The 18,324-nt window shown below is 41.0% G+C and overlaps 1 protein-coding gene across 6 annotated transcripts in view; it reads right to left on the minus strand.

Annotated features, from left to right (window-relative positions):
- Positions 1–15,157, minus strand: part of LOC133838414 (homeobox protein homothorax) — a 114,630-nt gene extending 99,473 nt beyond the window's left edge. For 3 of the 6 annotated variants that reach the window (XR_009893945.1, XM_062269501.1, XM_062269503.1), the window contains exons 1-3: positions 13,358–15,153; positions 4,900–5,177; positions 2,034–2,175 (exon numbers count right to left, since the gene is read on the minus strand). Coding sequence is in view for 5 of the 6 variants with exons in the window: in XM_062269501.1 (XP_062125485.1) it covers positions 2,034–2,175; positions 4,900–5,177; positions 13,358–13,372 (435 nt within the window). In the remaining variant the exon portion in view is untranslated. Of the gene's footprint in view, positions 1–2,033; positions 2,176–4,899; positions 5,178–13,357 lie in introns of all 6 variants that reach the window. The other 3 variants (XM_062269498.1, XM_062269497.1, XM_062269499.1) reach the window with 2 other exon arrangements.
- Positions 15,158–18,324: the final 3,167 nt, after the last annotated feature.

The following is an 18,324-nucleotide window of genomic DNA, read 5'->3' on the forward strand; positions in this document are numbered from 1 at the left end:
CATAAAAATTATTTGGGCAATCAGCATGGGGCTAGCTGACTTTTGGATTCTTTGTCTTTGCCACGCAGAGACAAACAGACAGAGGAACAGACACAGAGAGACCGAGAGATCGGGAGACAAAGGCTGCAGCACATTAAGCAATTTTTGTATGGGGAGAAATCAACGACAACAACATCAACCACAGACAGAAGGACAGACAGACAGATGAACAGACAGTTGAAGAGACGTCGCAAGTCGTTTTGGGAGCAACAACATTTTCAGCTTTTGTTGCTTATTTATAAGTACACACATATGTATATTCTATATGTATATAAATATATACCATATAACTATATATGAATACATGCTTATATGAATGCTGCTTTTAAAGAGAAATTATAAAGTGTTTCCTTAGCTGCATCATTAGCAGCGCCAACACCAAAAGTCGCCTTAACTAAGCATATGCCAAACGATACGATATGATACGAAGCGATTCGACGACCGTTCACAGATTGTTCACATCTCGACCTTGTTCTTGTTCTTGTTCTGGTTCCCGTTCTGTGGCGTTGGCGTTGGCGCATTTTACGCAGTTGCTTAGTCAAAGATACAAATATACATAGAGGCAGATGCATGTGTTTGTAGATGCAAACTATCCATCCATCTATATAAAATGCATCGACAGTGGGGCAGCTAAAAAAAGTATCGCCACATATTTTTAGCGCCCATGTTGGCAGCTCTTCTCCATCTGACTCTCTTCGCCCCGTCCCCACCCTCTGTTCAGGTTTGGCTGCGCTTTGCTCGTTTGTTAAAATTCGATGGGCGAATGACATTTTTGAGTTATTTTTGTCAACCGAAAGCAGACGAAGACGAAGATGCGGCACCACATGAAAACTGCCTGCATTAAACGACCCCAAGTGCAGTCACAGTCGCAGTTGCAGTTGCAGTTGAGAGGTGCATCAATTTAGTAGGCAATGTTACCTAAAAAAAAGAAACAACTTCAAATCAAATCAAATGAACTGCAAGCGACAACTTAGTTGTTGATGGCGTCTGTATCTGCATCTGTATCTGTATCTGCATTTGCATCTGCATCTTGGTTATGTGTTTATGTGGTTGTTGGGGTGCCTCATTCACAGTGCAAAGTGTGAACTAATAATGCAGTGACTGATAACAAGAGGAAACCATTTGCAAAAGTTAAAGCTGGGCTTGGCAACTTTGCAAGTTCAACTTTATTGCAATTTCATTGGCAGTTTTGGCAGAAGTTAATCAAAATCTCGCCTCGCCTCAAGGGCCCTCAAACTGCATCTTGATAAACATGAATGGTTGTCGTTTTCGCATTTATTGCTCTTTGGCACATGAACCATAAATAAAAACATCATTTTAACTGGCCAAAATGCCAAAAAAAAAAGACAAAAATAAAAGTGGGTGTCTCTTCCAGTTGTTATAATTATTATTTGCACTCCAGAAATATTGCGATGCTTGCTCTTGCTGCGCCTTGAAGCATCTGTGCATTTAAAGTCATCGCGTTCATAAAAATAGCAGCAGATGTAAGGGGAAGAGGCAACCGGGAGACAGGATGTATGAGGCTGGAGTGAGAGCCAGTGAGAGGCAGCGAGGAGAACGACTTGCAACAATATAATTTGTATGTTAAAGCATCGTAAATTATTTAAATGTCAGTGAAGCATATTCGCATTCGGATGCTTGTTATTTTTTATGAGCTCAGCTTTTGGCTGTCATTTGGTTTTGTGTTTTGGGATTTTAGGTGGTAGGGTAGGGGAAGTGTCAATTGTGGCATCCCATGCGTACGACATGTGGCAAAGCCAAGGCATTGTTGTTGTCAGCGGCAAATGTAATTAACATAAGAGAGAGAGAGATCAGCATCGAGAGCGAAATCGAGATGAAGAGCTACGTAATCCGATCATTTAACGGCTTGCTACATTAGAATCGTGTGCCATGTTGTTGCATTGAGAGAACAGCTTGTGCCGCATGCGGCAACATCAGCAGCAGTAGCTCCAATTACCAGCTGAGCGATATGTTGTATAGTATTTTCTGTTTACCTGTTTACTGAACATTGCAATATCCTCGTTAAACGATTCCGACGAACAAACATCGCCACCTTGGACGCCTGGCTCCCTCGGCGTACATGTGGCCAATTCGCATTTCTCGAATATTAGCGCCAAGAGCGGGAATAGCGGATGTCTGCAAAGGAAAGAGATGGATTGAAAAAAGTTGGTTAGTACAATGCATGTTTATATATATACATATATATGCTAAACCTCCACTTCAAATGAAACTAACTAAATTTATTCATGAAACTCCGCTTCATGTTTTCAGTCTCAGTTTATTCCTTGACCTTTTTACTTCGGTTGGTTTCCTGCCACACAAATGGACAGCAGCTGCTTCGTTTCTGGGCAGGGCAACAGCAGAAAAAAAGAATCATCTACATCTACGTCTAATCTCACAGCCGTACATTTTGACGGATTAGTCTGGCAAGTATGCATGATTTGACCATTTTTATTCTCATTTGTCTCTCTCTCTCTCTCTCTCTCTCTCTCTCTCTCTCTCTCTTTCGCCCTTTTTTGTTGCTGTTGGTGGCAACTCGGCACTTCACGCTCCAAGCACAAATTGCACCTGAACAAAATTAGGCAAAGAACCCTCTCGAACTGAAACTGGAACTGCCAAGGAACTGCCCAGGCACTTAATTTTAGCCATTAGATGGCACACAACTGGCCATCAACTGTTCGAAGTTGAGGGTGTTGCCATGCGCTTAACAACTATTTATAAGCGAACCATGGCCCGAAGCCCCTGAAACCCTAAAACCCTAAAACCCTGAACTACTCGACTACCTTAATGCCAAGGGGTCTCGCACTCTTTACACTCTAGTGCGCAATGGCGAGTTCCCTTTTCCATTTTCATTTCCATTCTTACTCCAATTCCACTTCCACTTCCACCTCCATTCCCATTCTCATTGCTGTTGACCAGGATCAAGCAGCCACAACGAAAAAAAAAAGTGTGCACTCATTTGCCATGACTTGGCATTTGTGATAGGCAGCTGAAGTTGTTGTTGCTGCTGCTATGTTTGGTGTTGCACTTGAGTCGAGAAGGTGTTAAGAGAGTTCTGCGCCTGCTCAGTTTATTGTAGCGGCTGCTTTTTCATTTCGATTATTTCGTATTATTATTATTATTTTATTATTATTGTTATTCTCTCTTTTGTTGTAGTTGTTGCTTGTTGTTGTGCCCCTCCGACTGCTGCTTCTCTCTCTCAAGGTGTGAATTGTACAAATAAGAAGCGCATTTTCGAGTCTTATTCACGAAACCAAGTTGCAGGTGGCATCGCAGTAACGCAGCAATCGAGTCCAAATCGAAAAGTGTGCTAATGAAGTCATGCGCCATACTTTTGTGTACTCACACACTTGAGACTGGGACTGAGACTAAGACTCACACACGATGATAAGGAAGACAACGACGAGGACGAACACAAGACTGACGATCGCTCATCAAACAAGTCGTCAAAACCAACAAACAACAGCTGATTGACGGCAGCTCAAACTCAACGTAACTCATTCATAAAATGGCAGTAAACAACAAAGCAAAAAACAAATATTTGCTTATTAAAATGCGCAAAAAAGCCAAAGACAAACAAGATTCAAGCAGCTGTCCCTAAGGGAGCGTCCGCGTCCTCGTCATCGTCCTCGTCCTCGTCATCGTCATCGTCATCAGCGTCAGTTGCAGCAAATGAAAATTGGCAGTCGCTCAAGTCCATTGCCCAGGACACGCAACTGCAGATGACCGAACAACGAATGACACGATCACGATCAACAGGTCGATCAATTTAAAAAAACAAAAAGCCGAAACCACATTTTGGCAAATTAACACCAAGCAACAGGAAGACTGCTCATTTGACATGGAGTGACTCCCTAATGCCTAAGCACGTTCAAGTCCCGTATCCGTATCCTTCTGTCTGACAGTCCATCAGTCCGTCACTAAACACGCGCAACACCCCCCGATAATCGTGAGGCAACGCACACAAAATTGAAAAAGAAATTTTGTTGCCAAAAAGGAAACCCATAATTTTGTACTTTGCTCAAAACACAGAAGGTCACGCCCATTTATGCCAAGAACACGAAAAAAACTAAAACCCAAGTGGAAAGGGAAAAACATGGCCCTCACTTTATTAGCTGTTCATTTTTTGACTGGTTAGCCTTTTTTCTTGCTGCGCCCAAGAATCGCCAGGCATTGAGTCGCGTGTGCATTTAATTTATGATACTCCCTCGCCTGAAATATCTTTGTTTCTCGGATGCTTGAAAGGTGCGAACAGGCGTCAACAGGTGGCCTCAGGTTCTGCCCAGGGATCGATCACAACAAATTGGTATTCAATATGCGAGTGGGGGCTGATCAAACCCAAATTGCAATGGTGATCTTAGGGGATTAGGCAGATAAAAGCCAAGCGAATTAAATTAAATTTAGAAGATCAAAATTAAGGATTGAGTTCAATATAGTGTCGAAATATTTTATAAGCCATGAAGTGATTATTAGATTTCATTATAGCGGCTGCTTGTTGAGCGATCTTCTCAATCAAGCAATTGGCTCGATCACTGATTAGCTATAAAAGCGATGATCAGTTTGGGAAACACACGTGATATATATTGGTGTTAATCGCTTGTTTTGCTCGATCCACTTGAATCTACAATGTAGATTCTAGATTCTATATTCTAGATTCTATTCCACATTATGAATGACCGCGCGAGTTTACGATCTACGCGTTATCACAAAATGCCAATATAACAACATCAATATCAAGAACAACAACTTGAACTGGTTCATTCACAGTTGATTTCACAAATTTTGACGTCAATCGGACTTCTTCATCAATCGGGTCTCTGCAGTTATAACTTGAAGTTGCCATAGTTAGTAGAAACTTACTCATAAATCGCATCCTTATCACGTTTGTGTACCTCGGGTATTGCGCCCATGAGGTGATTAGCAACCGGTGATACATGACTAGGTGTACCATGCGCTCCAGCCCCGGAATGGTAGCCGTGCATCCCAACTGTGGCCGCTGCCGCTGGATGCGTCATGTGCGGTGAATGGTGCGAGGGGAGGCCTTGCAGTCCCGGCGGCCGATGGCCGACATGTGGATCGTACATCGCCGCTGCTGCGGCGCCAGAGTCCATGCCGTAGCCATGCAGGCCGTCGTCATACTGGAGAGAAAGAGAGAGAGAGGGAGAGAGTAAATTAGATTCAACATACAAAAATGGCAATTCATATTTGAGAAATTTCAATTACGCTCAGCGTCAGCTACGAATTGTACCTGTGTATATAGCACAACATACAGTACATACTTATTTACATATATTATTTCCAAGCACGTCAACAAAATTGAAGACCCACAAAAAAAAAATACTGAAAGAAAGAAATAATACGGTGCGCATTGTGTTTGACCTTGTGATTACTTTGGCTGCGGCATTATACACGACTATAGATATATACAGACACACAAACATATCTATATATTTTATATACAGATATAAGTATTTTTAGTTTATTATTGCCGCTGCTTTTGCTGCTGCTGAGGCTGTTGCTATTGTTGTTGTCGCGGTTGCTTCTTTTCTTTTAACGTTTTTTGCATATTAATTAAGCGCCAAAATCAGCAGCAGCAGCAATACAGTTAAAAGAAGCGCAGAAAAAAGTAATTTTTAATGTTATCAGTTAATCTGTTTCAATGTGTGTATGTGTGTGTGTGTGTGTGACTGTGTGAGAATGAATAGCAGCGTATCTCTTTTGCTAGCTGCGTCTCTCTCGCAATTGCAAACTGGTTTTTTGTATGCAACGACAACGACAACGGCAACAGCAACGGCAGCAACAACGGCAACAACTACAAGCAACAACAACAACAACGCCAAGCAGTACACACAAATATTTTTTAAAGTTCAACGCGATGTGATTACTGCCTTTTGTGATTCTTGCTGCTGTTATTGGTGTTGTCGTTGGCGTTGTTGCTGTTGCTGTTGTTGTTGTTGTGCTTGGTGTTTTTGTGTAAGATTTTTATCATTTTTATACTCAAGTGGCGTCGTCAACGCTTCACACTGCATAATTTTGGAGCCGAGGATCTGGCTGGCAACCCGAACCTGAAGCAAAGCAAAACAAAGTAAAGCAGCACCATCAGATGGCAAGATTTTTGTGCAGCGTCAAGAAATGATGGCACTTTTTGCTGCCAAACACTCAACTGAAGTTTTCCCTCGGATTTTGTTATCAGCCTGGAAAAATCTTTGACACTAAATGAGCAATTGACTGAGTGACGCTCGCCGACTGGGGATTGCCATTGAGATTGAAGTTGTAGCTGAAGCTGAATTTGAAGCAAATGGTGAAGCTGAAGTTTGTATTATACACGGCAAGTGTTTTGGGCTCTTGACTTGCAGAACCCAGAGAATCTGCAGGCGAGCGATTGTATGATGAAATGGGTCTATCAATGGCTGACGTTGTTTGCCCTCTTTCTGCACTGAATATGAGTGCTGAGAGCAGCTGCTGTTGTTGACAGGTTAGCAGGTTGTTGTTGTCTGGCTGAGTGCCACCTGCAAAAAGCTTCAAGACCTTTTGCCATTTGGGTTTGCTGCAATCCCAAAGATACACACAGCAGATTAGTTACTGTGCAGCAGCTATTGAGAGACCCCCAGAGCAAGCAAATCGACTTTCGAGCTTCGGGTTGAGTTCTTTTTGGCTTTTATTTTTGTCACTCATTCTTGGCGTTGGCGTCTATATGCAATGTGCTGTGCGCAGTGTGCATGCAAGCAAAGATTCAAACTTATAGATACAGTCAGACCGGACCAAGAGCAAGCCAAGCCAAGCCAAGCCGGGACCTGGCCAACACACAGTCGAGCAGTTAAACTATAAAGTTGTTATGCTAATTTTAGTGTTGGTGGCACAGACGAAGCTGAAGCTGAAGCCGAAGCCGAGCAGCCCAGCGCTTGCTTTTAGAAATGAGGAAATTGTGGAGCAGCAAACCAAGCCAAACCAAACCAAAGCGAACAAAACAAAACAAAATAAAACTGAAGCAAAGCAACAAAGCGATCTCTGAAAATTACCACAATTTGTACTTGTACATAAGTAATGTGGGAATTGAGCGAGCGCCTGTCCCAGTCCCCAAATGAACGGACTTTTGTTACTTGGTTTTTGGTTTTTAGCTTTGTTATTTTTTTCTTTCTTTGTAACTGAACGCGCCAAAAATCGAACAGGCAAACACACTTAAGACCTGAGACTGAAGACCTAAGGCTTTCCCATTTGATTGATGATCATCTGCGGGCTGTGGAGCCCGACACTGAGACTGAGACCGAGACTGAGACTGTGCCCGAACCCAAGACCGAACCCAAGACTGAGCCCGGGCACGGGCACGAGACCGAGCCAATGACCTTGTTGAAGCGACGCGATGTCGATTCGATTGCTGCATGCTCTGTTATGCTTCCCCCCATCTCCCCCCAAACATCACTTTTGTGAATCAATAACCCACAGCCAACAATCACTGGACTTGAATGTAGACTCGAATACAACACAACAGCGACAACAACAGCAAACATGGCTCTGTTGCTGTTGTGTTGCTTGTCGTCTGATTTTGACAAGTTCAACGCCGAAATCCTTCAAAAATTTATGTACATACGAGTGGGCCACACACACATACATACATATACACACAGGGAGAGTGAGGGGATATTACTAGCTGTCAGTGACAGGCGCAGCGAGCACATGGCCAACAGGACTCCAGGACATCCACCTAGAAGGGCTCGAGAGTTTCAGGCCTTGTCCTTGTTATGAATCTGTATATATGTATATATATGTCTGTATGTGTGTGTGTGTTTATGTCGTGCTTACGAAACATTAAGTCATCGAGCTAGCGACAACGACAACTTCAACGAGAACGACAACGACAACTCACTCAACACAATTGTGCTTTAAATGCTACTAAAAGTCTGGGCAGCACTTTAACTCGGCAGCAACCAGATGATATGGCTGCCATTGTTGTTATTCTCCAGCCACATATGTCAAGCTAACTGGTAACGGGGTAAAGCCTGCTCCACCTCTTTTGCCCACTGAAAATGTGGGCGGCAAACAAAAAACTGAAACTGAACTGAACTGAACTGGACGAAAAACATTTGCACAAACATTTTTGGCGTGAACTTGAAACCGAAAACTGTAGCAAAATGCAACGCAACAAAACGGCGCACAGGACAGAGACAACCATACGCTAAAACGGTGACAGACCGAGAGCAAGAGCGAGAGAGAAACCAGTGCAATGTAGTGGAGATAGAAGAATAGGCAATTGTTGTTGTCGGTGGGGAGTTTATCTAACGGCGCCTAAAACTGACCAGCGCCAGACTGCAAGAATTATGAGTGTGACCGTATGTGAGTCGGTATTTGTGCGAGTGTTTGTGTTAGTGTTAGTGTGTGTGGTGACAATGGCCGCCATTTTAGCGAGCCCTAAAACTCTCCACACATGTGTCTGCTCCACATACAACAAAAACAAAAACAACAACACCAACAACGGCAATGTTAAGCATAGAGTTGCGCCCAATGTGTTATTGATTTCTTATTCGGGCAACACTTTTGCTTTCCATATTCTTTCACATTCTTAATTGCGACTACACTGGCCTCCTAATCAAAATTAATTGTTTATCATGTCGTATCTGAATTTCTTTTTATTTATTATTGCCTTTCGTTGTGTTTTGCTTGCTTAATTAACAGACGAGCCGCAGAAAAAGAAAAAAAAAACTATGACCCTGAGATATGCCAATGGAATTGGAGTGCGAATTGGGACTGGGATAAGGATTGGGATTGGGATTGCGATTGGAATTTGAATTGCTATTGTAGGTGTGTCAATGAGTCGCCACAGAAGTGAGTTTGTCGCAATCCCGAGCCTGCAGTCCACTCCAAATATTTTCATACCCGTAGCCTAGATCCGTTGACGGAGTATTTCATTAAGCCGAACACACGCCCATTTTTATTTCTTCTCTCCCTCGTCTATCAATCTCTCTTTTAGCTTAGGGGTCGAAGCCGATGTTTTGTATAGTTTATTTGGTGTTAGACAATTAATTTTTGTTGCGTGCTTTGGTGTTGTTTTAATTTACAGTTGCAGCCCAAGTCGATTCAAACACGCTCGCTTTTATTGGTATTATTATTACTCTGCCGCTACTAATAGTAACAGTAATAGTAATAGTAAAAGTAATAGTGATAATAATAATAATACAATTTGGTATTCGGTACTCTGTGAAGTTCTTTTTAAATTCTTCGCACAAGTTCATTTATTTCTAAACTTTGAATTAATCAAATGAAAAATAACAACTCAAATGCTTAAAGCAGAACAAAACGAAAAAATCGAAAAGAATAAAATAAAAACTAAAAAGTTTTGGCTCTTTAGCATTTACTATATAACACAAAATGACATGAAATGACGTCAGTATGACGATTTATATAATAAAAATAAAACAAGCAAAAAATAGCAAACAGTCTCTATAGAGAAATGAAATTATTTACCACCTGCCAGAAACTTATTATCAATAGCTAATTAAAATCCATGAAATTGGAATTGAAGTTTCCGTCGAAGTGTAACTTATGTCTAAGATCTGAGATCTGCGATCAGCGATTCGAAAAATTAATACTGCATTATATTTCTCTGTCTTAATTTTTTTGATGCTCAAATAACAAAACTAATAAAGCAAAAGGCAAAGTCGAAAAAATGCTGGCTAAATTATACAAATTAGATTAGTCATTTGGCTCTTAACTAATTTATGTATAAATACATATGAAATGAACTATCTGTAGCTACAATCTGAATATACGAATATCATTAACTATCTGCTGGCGCTTTTAGACACGTTTTCAAGGCACTTTGCTATACAATGTTGTATATGTTATGTTGTATGTATATGAGAGCATATGAATATTTGAACATACATACATATATAAGTATATTTTTATAGTGTGTATCTGCATCCGTATCTGTATCTATACATTGTATTAATTTCTAAATATATATTTAAAGAACAACTTTTAATATTATCGCACATTTTCTATCAATTTTTCAACAGCACGCGGCGTCTATTTAATTAAATTGGCTGGCCCAACAACAACAACAACTAGCTAGAAATTGTAAGAAGCGGTAGAAGAAGAAGCGGCTACAAGAATCAAGCGGAGCTGAGCTGAGTAGCTGACTAGCTGCGTCTGCGTTTGCGTTTGCGTCTGCGTCTGGCATGGCAAAAGTTACTCAAAAATACTAAAATAAATTGCGTGCTGATGGCTCATTTAATTTAATGAGCGGCGTGCAACTTGTCTAAATGATTTTCCTCGTCTTTTCGTTGTTTTGGCCCCCATGGAAGAAGGCGGCAGCAACATTTTCAGCTTGTATCAGGAAGATTTGCTTCTCTTTCTCTTTTTATCTCTCTGTCTTTCTTCGTTGCTCGCTTTTTTTTTGATGTACTTGGGATAAACTCTTTGTTTGTGCTTGGCGTAAGTCAAAAAGCGCCAAAGAGATGTAATGGAATTCACTTAACTTGCCGAAAATTAACGCTCGCTTAGCACTAATGTCGGGGGGAAATTACATTGTGCGAAATAATTTTTAAACAACAAAATTTAAAGACGATTTGAGAGCGCGCAAATGTAAAAAGAAATGAAACTAATGAAAACACATCCACTGGCAAACGGCAATGGCAATGCCAAAAGGCCTCTTGCCAAACACCAACAACAACAACAGCAACTAAAAAACGCACCAGGCACCAAACGAGGCACGCAATTTGATCATTAAACATGAAGCTCTTTAGCACACGAAAAACATAAACACAACCCTAGCGTCGAGTAGAAAAGGAGTAAAAGTGGAGAGTGGATACCTCTACCGATACCAATACCAATACCAATACCGATACCGATACCGATATAACAAGACTGAGGAGAACAGTGTACGCTTAAGTTTATGAGTTGTATAATTTCTTTATAAATTCCTCAAAAGTTGTTTGTCGTACAACCGAATTCAGGAAGAAAAGAGAGAGGGGGGTCAAAGCTAAAGTTGAACTACAGCCTGAGTGAGTCATGGAATCTTTTGTTGGCCATTAACTATGATTCATGGTAGTGATAACAGTGCTATCGCGATAAATCTACATATGTATACACGGTCGAAAATTAATGTTGAAATTAATTAGAGAAGATGCAAAATACAGTATAGTAATTGTGCTCACAGTTCACACAGTATCTGCAGCTCGCAGATTGCAATTTGCAATTTACAATTCACAATTCACAATTCGCAATTCGCAATTTACAATTCGAAAAGTCAACGGATCAGTAAGGCAGACCACAAAGACCGAGTCTATGTATTTACTATAGAACTGCACTATAAAAACCCACAAAGGCGGCGAAACAATTTAAAGTCAAATCGAAAAACGGCCGCACATTTCGAGTCCCAAAGCCCCAAACAAATGGTAAAATGTCGAACGGACGGACGGACGGAGGGACGGAGTGGCGAATGCCAATTCTGCAATGCACTTTTATTTGATTTTCAGTTCGAGTTTTATTTTTATTTTGCGAGAGTGTGTATGTGTGTGTGTTTTCATTTCATTTTGTTTTTCTCGCATTTTGCGTTTTTTATTTTTATTTATTTATTTTTTCGTCGCTCTCTCGAGCAGCAGCAACAACGCCGCACACTAGACGAATTATATTTTATGCCACAAATTACGCTGCGGTTAACCTTTAAATTAAAATAACACGAAAACAATTTTTGTGTTGAATGTTGAATTGCAGCGTCGCTTGTGTGTGTGTGTGTGTGTGTGTGTGTGTGTGTGTGCACAGCAGCTGCACAAATTGCAATTGCTGTTGCTGTTGATGTTGCTCGCTTTTTGCGATCATTTTTTGCATCGTTTTTCATTAACTGCGAGGCATAAAATAATCAAATTATATTTGTATTTTGTATATTTAAATGGCTTGTCGCCTCGACCATTTGTTGTTCTTGGACAAAAGTGAAAATTATAGTTGAATAAAATGAAATGAAATAAAACAGAGAATGTGTAATTGTAATTGTAAATAATAAAACCACAGCGTGTTGCTGCTGCTGCTGCTGTTGCTGAAATGCTCAATGAAAGCCAGCCTGCCTTCTGACTCTTCATTTTACTATACTGCTCTCTTTGCATGGCCTCGCCAATGTGCAATAAAATTATATGCATCGCATCAAACAATCTCACACACACACTCACACACACACAATGAACCTGGGCCCGTATCCGCGCATCCGAATGGGCCTTTCATAGACAAATTGGAATCTGAGACTCACACTTCAAGGCAAATGCGAGCGCAGGATGGAGAATCTCCGCTGTGATACAGACAGAGAACACGAGAATTTTGCGTATTAAACCACAAGCGTAAATTTATATACCAGCAACAACTATCATACATCGTTGTGACTTGTCGTGTAGAGTGTAGAGTGTAGAGTGTAGAGTGTAGAGTGGAGAACGGAATGGAAAGGAACGAAACGGAACGGTAACATATTAAAATCACCACAAAATTCCCGCGGGCAGTTTGTATTATTTTTCTTTATCGCGCTTTTAACTGTTCTCTCCCTGGAGAGACGGGGCCTACCAATAGATGAACCTACTTAAATTCGTTGCCGTATGTATGCCGTATGTGATGTGTAACATACATATGAACGTGTACATTTTGTGAGTCGGTCGAAACTCAACTCAAATGGTTGCTAATTAACTACATACACATAGCATTACTTATACAAGGCGACGACGCTATTGGAGCTCTACGGACTTGCTCTCGTTTAACGATCCATGGAAAAATCAAGTTCGCTTCACACATCTGTGCTAATCAATTCATAATCGTAATCTTTGAAATTATCTTGGTATGCGACTGCGACCGAGACTGAGACTGAGACTGAGACTGAACGAGAGACAGAGTTGCTCAATTGCAGCATTTAGCATTTTATTCGTGTGAATTAAAAACGAATAATCACATTTAACAAAAGAACTATCTCAGCGACTGTTCGATATTATATTAATTTATATAATGTTTGTTTCACTTCAGAAGGATTAAGTAGCGACACACAATTGCCGACGGCATTCACTTGGAATCACTTTTCAAATCTCACATTAGAGAACACAAAACAATATAGAATTGTATTCATTAAAATCTCTCAAAAGATATCAAAGCACAAACATATTGAACACAATTTACCCAATTCATTTTTGGGCACCACACAAAAAACCGTCGCCAAAAAATGCCGCCGCTTTACGGTATCTTTGGGGAAATTTAATTCGAACTGAAAACCTAAGCTAAAGCTGACGCTGAGTGTAGAATTTTGGACAGGGGGTTGGGGATGAGGTTTTATTGGTATTATTTTATTACTTACCCTAGGCTGAGCCATTAATGCTCTGGGAGCGACGTCTAACCCGATTTGTGCCACTTTTAGTGGTGTACAGACGACAGTTGGCGGCGCAACACAAAACGAGGGGCCCGCGTCCCTTGCGTCCTCGTCCTAGTCGTCGTTGTGTTGTCTTGTGTTGATCTCTCAAGATCTGTGGATCTCTAGATTTGTTGTCAATCTGTTGGGGCCTCCTGCTACGCTTGACGCTTTAGTTTGTCGGTTGCTGTATTTGTTTTTTGGTTTTTTTTTTTTTGCTTGACACTCACAAAAATATTATTAGAATACGGGTATTTTTATTTGTAATATTTTTCTCTCTATTTTTTATTTTGTATAGACGAAGTACTTTTGAATGCTCTTGCACTACCAATTCGCTTCTTCTTTCTTGCTTTCGGTTTTAACACAGGCACATTTGTTAAAATCTTCGCATTAAATTTGTTGTTATTTTTTGCTTAGATTTATGTATTTATTTTGTTTTTGTTACTGTTGTTGTTGCTGGTATACTTTGTTGTTGTTGTTGGTGTTGTTTTTACGCGCGCGTTTTAGTTGTTGTTATTAGCGGGAGATCTTTTTGTATTTGTTGTATTTTTGTATACATATATATATTCATATATATATATATATAGATTTAGATATATAAATTAATGTTTATATAATATTTACATATAACTTGATGTTATTTTCTTCCTTTTTGTTTTGTTTTGTAGTTTATAAAAATCGTATACAATTTGTTTTTGTTAGAGTTGCCGTTGCTGCTCTTCTTAGTATACAGTTGTTGTTATAGAGTGGTTGTTGTTGTTGTTGTTGTTTTTGTTGCTGCTGCTTGTGTGGGCCAGACAACATAGTTTGCAGTTGTTGTTGATGTTGATCTCGTTGTCGTTTTCGTTGTCATAAATCCATTGCTCGAGCCTTTTGCAGCAGCTGCTTCTTCGTCTTTGCTTTAGACTTCGTCTTCTTCTTCTTCTTCCACAGCTCGAGGACTTTTTAACTTTCTTTATATTCGCTTGTTTGCTTTTCGTATACTTCTTGCTTCGTATAATCTTCGTATAATATGCGCACTATTTATCACAGCTGCTTCTACATACTATAATATACTACAAAAACAAAAACTTGTTGTCAATCTGAAGACTGCAGCGAATGATCAACTTTAAACTAACGTTTTTGCTGCACGTTGAGTTTGAGTTTGATGATGTTGTTGTTTCTGTTTCTGTTGCTGTTGTTGGTGCAACGTGAAACGTGCAAAGCAATGAGAAAATGTTTCAATGAAAAGATTTGTTTTAGCGACGGCAACGCGACGGCGGCGGCTCCACGAATCCACAAATTACCGTTAACGTATGCTTCGTACCGCGTAATGTAACGTAACGACGTAACGACCGATCGAATGTCGCGTATCGAGACGCGCGCGCGTTTTTATAATTTGTTATTTGTTTGTCCGTTTTGGTTTGGTTTCTTTGCAGCTAACGTTGCCAAAGATCGCGACGAGTTGTTTCTTATTTTTTTGTTTTTGGAAATATTTATTTGTTGTTGGCGACGTCCTAATTTGTTGCGCTTACTGCCCGCAGAGAATTGTGATAGCTGTAGTTGTTGTGCGGCAATAACAATAATAGCGCTATGTAATAGCAATAATAATAGTAATAGCAATAATAATAATAATAATTTTTCTCAACGGCTCTGCGATGGCGACGGCTTCGGCGTTTTCGGCTTCGCTTCTCGCTTCGCACACAACACAGACAGCACAAGCACAAGCACGTCGTACGCGGTTCGAAGGCAAATACACACTGTCAATCATGCTCATGCACGCTTGCACGCCACTGTCTGCCCGATCGTACACTCACTCACTCACTCATACACACACACACTCGTGCACAACGACGGCGGCGACGCAACAATTGTGCCATTAAAAAAGGTTGTACAAAGCGGAGGCTCATAAATTTCGCAGCAGTGCGACTGCGATAGCTATACATACAGATTTGGCTCCGGCGAATTGTGGTGCGTGCGTTTGTGTGAGTGTGAATGTGAATGCGAGTGTGTTTCTCCGCATGTATGTGTGTGTTCGTGTTTGTGGTGGGTACGCGTTCGTGCATGTGTGTGTACTGTGTTTAGTTCTGTTCGTGTAAACGCGGCGAATTGGCCTGTGAGAGCGCAGGCGCGCTCTTCTGAGCGAGCTACAACAAAATGGGGCCCAAAGGCAAGGCAGAGCGCAAAGGATGATGACTGATTTGTTAGTACGCCTTTTCTGTCATACACACACTTGTCACAATCTACATTGCTGTGCTACTCTGCTGCGCTCAGCGCAACTCAGTTGTGTTGCCTTTTTGCTTTTGTTTCTGTTTTGGTTTTTGTTTTTGCTATTTGTTTTTCGACTCTTTTTGCGCAACGACGTCGTCGTCGTTGTCGTCGTCATCGTCGTTGGCGTTCGCTCAACGTTCGTTCGTTCGTTTGAAATTTATTTGGCTTTGGCCAAAAGGAGATGGCTTATAGGTTTTGGCCGCTGTGCTGCTGCTGCCGTCGCATCGCCTCTCTCTGCCTCAGCGACAGCAGCAGCAGCAGTCGACGTCGACGTTGACGTCGCTGTGCGTGCGTTGAAAATCAGCAAAAACCAATCCCATTTGTTATTTTCGCTTGAGTGAGTGGCAGTTTGCATCAGTTTGCCATTCAGTCTTCTTTGGCCGCCCCACCTGTGTGCGCAGGCATTGGGCATTGGGCATTCGGCATTGGGTGGGTTTGCAGCTAGGGGTTGGGGCTGAGTGAATACACTGTCTGTATGTGTGTGAGTGCTTTCAGGTGTTTTCTAGTCTTTACCCATTCTAGACGTTCGCCTCACTTCGCCTTGCTTTGACTTTCCTGCTTGTCCGTCACTTTGCAAGCGCGCTCAACTTTCGCTCAACTTTTTTGCGCTCTTTCGCCACACTCACACACACATATACACACACACACGCATGCCAAGAGAAGCTCACGCACACAAACGCATTCAAATAAGCAACGCCTTCAAAAGCTGCAGCGACGACGACGTTGCCATCGCCCTCTTCATCTTCATCTTCGTCCCCATCACTGTCTTCGTCGTCGTTGTTCTTTTCTTCGCTTTGTCGTCGTTGGACGTCATTGCGATCCAGCCACTTAGGCAATGATCCTGCAAAAATACCAACAACAGCAACAGCAACAACAACAATAACAATAACAGGAGAACAGCTGTTCGCACCGTGAACTTTGTGTGCAACAATAAATCGCGCGCCGATAAATTCAACTGCCCAAAATGCATATCCTTTCATATCTGTTTTTGTTGCTGCCGCTTCTGTGGCTGCTGCTGTTGCTGATTCTGCTGCTGCTGCTGTTGGCGACGTCGTCGTCGTGTCGTCGTCCTCGTGGCAGTTTAAAAAGCAGTTAACACATATTCCGTGGCAATTTTTCAACAACGCATTTTTGGGCTGTGCGTCCTTTTGTTTCTCTTGCCCCTTTCGCCTTTTTTTATTTTCGTGCTTTTACCGGCGAGCGGCGCCATTTTCATTTTTGGCGAGCCAACGGCAACAACAGTTGCTGCTGCTGCTACTGCGCTCGTTTTAATGTTGCCGCCGTTTTTGCGCCGCTTTTAGTAAAGCAACCAAAAAATTGCAAAGAGATGAGAAATGAAAAATTATCCTGTTGTTTGTTTGGATGGATTTCGGAACGGGAACTGGGACTAGAAAGAACCTAAGCTCAAACTGGCACCCGCTACTGGTTTTGGACTTTGTCGAAGTCCTGCTCCTGGCTGAGATGTTGCCAATTGTGCTCGCTAACAACCAGAACAAAACAGTTACAATAATAACAGTGATGATGACGATGATGATGCTGCACTTAGTCTGGCTTCCATTTCAAAAACAGCTGATCATAATTTGTTCATATTCCTTTCTCCTTAATATTGTTGTTATTCTTATTTTCGAGAGGCACTTGTCTTCTTTTCTTTGGCTCTGTCTCTTTCTTTCTCCTTGCTGCTATCGTCTAACTGTCGCCGACATGACAAATTTATGAGACGTTGATTGATTTGCGGTTTGGCATTTTTTTTTTTTGTTTTGCTTGTTTGTTTCGATTTCCCAGCAAAACTGTTGCTCATGTTACTGCTGAGGCTGCTGCTGTTGTTGTTGATATTGTTGCTGCTGTTTGCAACGCGAAGGCGTTTAAATTTAAATCTTGCAACTGCAAATTGATGTGCCAAATGGGAGTGAAAGCAAAACAACAACAATTGAATTCATCTGCAAATTCAATTAAAGTAATAAATTGCTAATTTATTTGAGCTCGTTAATTGTCCATCGCATGAGGTCGCCAGAGGGTCGAGGGGGCAACAGAGCAACTAACGGGCCACGGTTGCCAAATTCAGTTGAACGCGAAAGCCGATGAAAATGCGATGCGTTTAATTTATTACCCAAGTTCAAGGATATTGCACTGTGAGCTGCATCCCAAGGATTTAAAACGATTTAAATAGTTTCGATCCGATAAGAGAATAAATAACAAAAATAAATCCTATTTTTATACAACAAGTGAATAGTTTGAGACTAACTAACTAATCTATAGCAGACGATATACAATTATTTTTATTTAGTAGATTTAAACGGGAATGGACATTAAAGAGAGAAATGCAGATAATTTGAAATTTAATAATAATGAAAAGTAATATTTTATTCTCCGAAATATTTTGTATTAGAAATAATAAATTCAGAAATTTATCTTTCCAAAAATGTATTTTGAAATGTTCTCCGATTGGTAGAATCGGAATATTGCATTTTTAAGAACGAGAAGCATGCAAAGGGAATTTAATTTAATTTCACATTACAACTTGGGCAAATTGAGGAGACCATGAAATTTAAATCAGCCAAGACCCCAAGCAAAGAGCATCAGGAGCAAAGGCAAAGTGAGTTAAGGTCTCCACCCACCAAGGCGAAAGAACGAAAAAAAAAACAAAGTGAAAAAAGGAGAAAAAATGA

The sequence above is a fragment of the Drosophila sulfurigaster genome, chromosome 2R (assembly GCF_023558435.1).
Source record: "Drosophila sulfurigaster albostrigata strain 15112-1811.04 chromosome 2R, ASM2355843v2, whole genome shotgun sequence".
NCBI lineage: Eukaryota > Metazoa > Arthropoda > Insecta > Diptera > Drosophilidae > Drosophila > Drosophila sulfurigaster.